Below are 4912 nucleotides of genomic sequence, written 5' to 3' on the forward strand. Positions count from 1 at the left end.
TAATTTTTTTTTTTCATTCTGATAATATATTTTTTGAAATATTTCTAGGGAAAAAAAATTCTCTCCTACCTACCAACAAACCAATTTTTTTCTAAATAAATTTGATTGCGAAAGGGCAAGCAAACATTCTTTTAAAGATGGGCTAATGTTGAACATCTTAACAACAATTAAAAACAAGACAAAATAAATAATTAACACATACAGATTAACTGTAAAGTAGCATTAAGGTTCATTGATACTCTGATAAGAGAGATAACTCTACACAGACTTAATGTAACACATAAGTAATCAGCATTAACATGATTAAGGTTCAATGACCCTTTGAGAAGAGAGATAAATCTAACTTGGAAAACTATGTTATTCTCGAAAATAAAATAGTCAAATTAAAACGAGCATTTTTGTCTCATTCTTCTTTGCAAGATATGTAAAAACAACAATCAAATGGGTCTCTTTATGCAAGCAATAAGCATCCATAAAAGAACAAAATTTTCTGAGTGAAGAAAGGAAAGAGATGAGGAACCTTAATTATTGAAGCATACAATGAAGTTATGACATGGCACATACACAAATTGCATTGAAATCAGCATATATCACAGTTAACATGGTTAAACTTATCAACAGCAAGCGAATAAATTTAAGTCAAGATGAAATTGACAAAAAATCAATAAATTAATAAAGAACAAAATACAATGTATTAACAATGTGAATAATATTAAAAATTGTATAACTACGATCTTTCAAACACATAAGCAAATTCTATCTGAGAGCACCATGGTATACATACCGTATACATGGTAATTAAATCACTTTTGAAACAGTGGAGGTCATTGATATCATTTCACGACTTTTGAGTATTTACCAGGGTGTTGATACCTCAGAGACTCATTAATCATTTGGAAAATGTAAAAAATTAGTAAGTTGTAGGCTACAAAATGTATGTTGAAATGACTTTATACCAGCGAATAAAATTATTTAAATTTTTCAACATATTCAAACTGAAGCATGTTAACAGTTGGTTAAGATTGCTTTTCTCCTTACCATGGTGTCCACAGATACGTAACTGAAATAACAATTAAGCGTCAGCTCTTGTTCATTGAATCCCAACAAAGTGAGTTATCGGAGGAGCATTCACCATCAACTCTTTGTATTTCACCGTGAAGTGCCACATCCGGCTGAAATAAGTGTCCTCATTGTATGGGAGTCCATTTTTTCTTAGAAATCGGGACACGATTGGTTTGATCATTAAGCACATGTTGTCCGACATATGAGGAAACAGGTGGTGTTCCACATGAGCGCTGATGATGCAATGTCCGAACGTAAAGTCCAGTATGGGATTCCGTGGAAGATTTAACACTCCAGTAGACATCAGGTATATCTTCTTTGGTCGGTGGTCTCGCGAGTACATGGGAAGTCCGATATGTTGGAATATATTGACATGGATGTAAGGTATCATCAGTAGGGATCGAGATATAAGTATACATAACAAAGCCCCGGTAAAGGAAAATCCAGAAATTCTCATAAGCAGCGTGAAGTTGACGACTAATCCAGTCAGCATTAGGAGGATATATCTGGTCATTTTCATCCACTGGCCCCAAAGTTCTTTGATTGAGATAGGTATGGACAGTAACGGAAGCAGGAGGGGGGCAAAGTACATGTAGAAAAGGGCGGGCAAGAAGGAAACCTTCCAACTGCTCGAGTCTCCCAGGCCGATAATATTGGTGTGGGGGTGGTGTACACGTATATGAATATCATATCCAACATCAGCGGAAAATGATCCACACATGTCTCCGAAGAAAAAAGCCCATAAGCGATTCATAAAGCGGGACTCGCAGACTGCATTGTGCACACTCGAATGAGCACAGCGCACAGAAAACATCTGAAAGCAATACCCATACATGAACACTCCGAGACAAAAGGTCATCACATTTGAAGACTGCATACAGATCAGCGCCACATACACCGCGATAAATCCCATAGAAGTGATGCACCAGTCCACACCATATCTATCCCACCAACTGCACTGGTTCACAAAAGCAGTCACTTCTTTGTTTAAGTCTGAGAATTTCGGTAATTTTTCTATATTGACGCGATCGTACACAATCTCCGATCCACTTTCTTTGTTGAGATCTTTCTCCGAGACAGCGAATGACATCTTGATGCGAGGTCGCTGGTAACGACGAGAAAAGTGACAGCAAATGCTGAGCCAACGATATCTATAAGCAGAAGGATAAAACGTACGCTGAACTAGGACCTGAGGTCCCCTGCTCAGTTCACGACTATCGGGCCTGTTTACTCCGCTACAAAATGTAGTGCGTTGCATACGTAAAGTGAAAATAGAATAAATCGTAATACTGTGAAGCCTTTAAAGTGTAAAACAAACAACTTTTTAAAAGGAATAACCATCTGATGGGTATTAGAAAAGATAGAGGGGGTGGAGGGTGGGTGCTGAGCAACATTAACTGCAATTTTATGCGATATATGATATATAAGCGTTTAACATTTATTGATTACGTTAGGTGACCTGTGGTCTCCCTATGATATTATTCAGGGATGGGGTAATTGAATAAAGTAATTGTAATTGAGCGTAATTAATTACATTTTTCAAAGTAATTGGAAGTAATTTGTATTTGATTGAGCTTTCAATTACAAGTAATTGAATGTATTTAAATACATTTCAAAAAAGGTCATGTATTTTCAATTACTTTTCAATTACATTTCAATTACTTTTTTTTTCAAAATGAAAGTTTATAATAAAAAAAAGGTGTCTTATACTGATACACAGTCTTTATACAGATGGGTTTATACTACCTATCCCTACTTTTTAAAAATCTAAATTCTACCTATTCCCACTTGCAAATACCAATAGATTGTTTTATAAGATGGTTTATTTGTTTTTACAGTAATTAGACTACCTACATCCCCTTTTAGATTTACCTGTATTCTGTACATTTTAAGATAGAAAATAATGAATAGATTTGTGAGAAATATTATTTATTTCATTCAAAAATTGGATTTGAGAAAGTAACAAAAAAGATTTTCCCATACACTATACTGGTGTAGCATGGGCTTGTGTTTGTACAATAATCAAATGTCTCATAATGTTTTGATTTGTTTATACCGCTGCATTTCATTTCCGGAAATATGCATAGCATTTCCGACATTTTTTTATTTTATTTCCGACATTTTTTGTTTTCATTTCCAACATAATTTTCTTTTCATTTCCGGAATTTACCTGTGCGGCAATTCAATGCTTTCTAAGTAAAGGGAAATTGAATTTTAAAAGTATTTATACCAAAATATTAATGAAAATTCAAAAGAATATGTATACATATATGCATATATGTAGCACTAAGTCTAGGTAAAAAAGTTCAATGAGCATAAAACTTGTTTCAAGACATTTAATGTGCACTAAATTAAATGTCAGTGACAGCACCATACTTATATGTCCAAGTCACTGATAGATTTACAAAATTGGATTTCAATGATTTATTTATGATTTATTCCTTAAAATTTTTCATATGTAAAGTTATCAAATCTGTTACTATATGTACTACATATGTATTTGAAAAATGTCGGAAACGAAAACAAAAAAATGTCGGAAATGTAAACTAGAAAATGTCGGAAATGAAAAGTTGATAATTACCAAAAATTCCGGAAATGAAATGCAGCCGTTTATACAGTGTGTCACACTGCCCAAGGCATTAGGTAAAGGTCTAATTTTGTCCAGGTGTGAACCCCTCTCATACCCAAGAACAAAAACACTGAATAAAAGTTCACTATAGAAAAAATCTTTATTTTTTTTTAAATAAAACTCAAGTAATTGAAATGTATTTAATTACATTTGTCAAAGTAATTGAAAGTAATTAATTACATTTGAAAAAATCAATGTAATTGTAATTGCAAGTAATTGACAAAATTGTTAATGTATTTGAAAGTAATTAATTACATTTTAAAGTAATTGACCCCAAGCCTGATATTATTCCATGTAACGTTATAGTACACATCAGTAGGGGACAACTGTAAGGTGACCAGAGAACAAGTAATATTGTACATCAGTAAGAGGACCAGAGGTCACCTTATATTGTACATCAGTAGGGGGACATCAGTAGGGAGAGCAAAGGTCACCTTATATAGTACATAAGTAGGGGGACCAGAGGTCACCTTAAACTGTACATCAGTAGGGGAACAAGAGGACACCTTAATGTACATCAGTAGGGGGACCAGAGGACACCTTATTTGTACATCAGTAGGAGGACCAGTGTGTCACCTTATATAATACATCATTAGGTTGACCAGAAGTCACCATATACTGTACATCAGAAGGGTACATCAGTAGGGGGACCAGAGAGCACCTTATACTGTACATCAGTAGGGGGACTAGAGGGCATTTTGAATTCTACATATGTAGGGGACCAGAAGACACCTTATATTGTACATAAGTAGGGGACAACAGAAAAGGGGCCAGAGAACACCTTATATTCTACATCAGTAGGGGGACCAGAGGTCACCTTTAATTCTACATATGTAGGGGGACCAGAGGTCACCTTAAATTGTACGTCAGTGGGGGGGACTAGAGGTCATCTTATACTGTACATCAGTAGGGGACATCAGTAGGAGAGCAGAGGTCACCTTATATTGTACATAAGAAGGAGGACCAGAGGTCACCTTATATTGTACAGCAGTAGGGGGACCAGAGGTCACCTTATATTGTACATCAGTAATGGGACCATAGGACACCTTTTATGTACATCAGTAGGGGGAACAGAGGTCACCTCATATTGTACATAAGTAGGGAACATCAGTAGGGGGACCAGAGGTCACCTTATATTTTACAAAAGTAGGGGGACCAGGGGTCACATTATGTAGTACAACAGTAGGGGGCCAGGGGTTACCTTATATTGTACAACATTAG

At 35.4% G+C, this 4912-nt stretch overlaps 1 protein-coding gene across 1 annotated transcript; it reads right to left on the minus strand.

Moving 5' to 3' along the window:
• Positions 1-1000: 1000 nt before the first annotated feature.
• On the minus strand, positions 1001-2216 carry LOC134239732 (fatty acid desaturase 6-like). Its single transcript, XM_062721884.1, has one exon. The coding sequence runs from the start codon at positions 2150-2152 to the stop codon at positions 1091-1093; it is 1062 nt and encodes a 353-aa protein (XP_062577868.1). The 5' UTR covers positions 2153-2216; the 3' UTR covers positions 1001-1090.
• Positions 2217-4912: the final 2696 nt, after the last annotated feature.

This window comes from Saccostrea cucullata, unplaced genomic scaffold (genome assembly GCF_032062105.1).
Source record: "Saccostrea cucullata isolate Sc308-1 unplaced genomic scaffold, CSIRO_AGI_Scuc_v1 ctg1045, whole genome shotgun sequence".
Taxonomy (NCBI): Eukaryota; Metazoa; Mollusca; class Bivalvia; order Ostreida; family Ostreidae; genus Saccostrea; species Saccostrea cuccullata.

Excerpts from the sequence above, each read along its gene's own strand:
- LOC134239732 (XM_062721884.1), bottom strand. The coding sequence starts at position 2,152 with ATGTCATTCGCTGTCTCGGAGAAAGATCTCAACAAAGAAAGTGGATCG.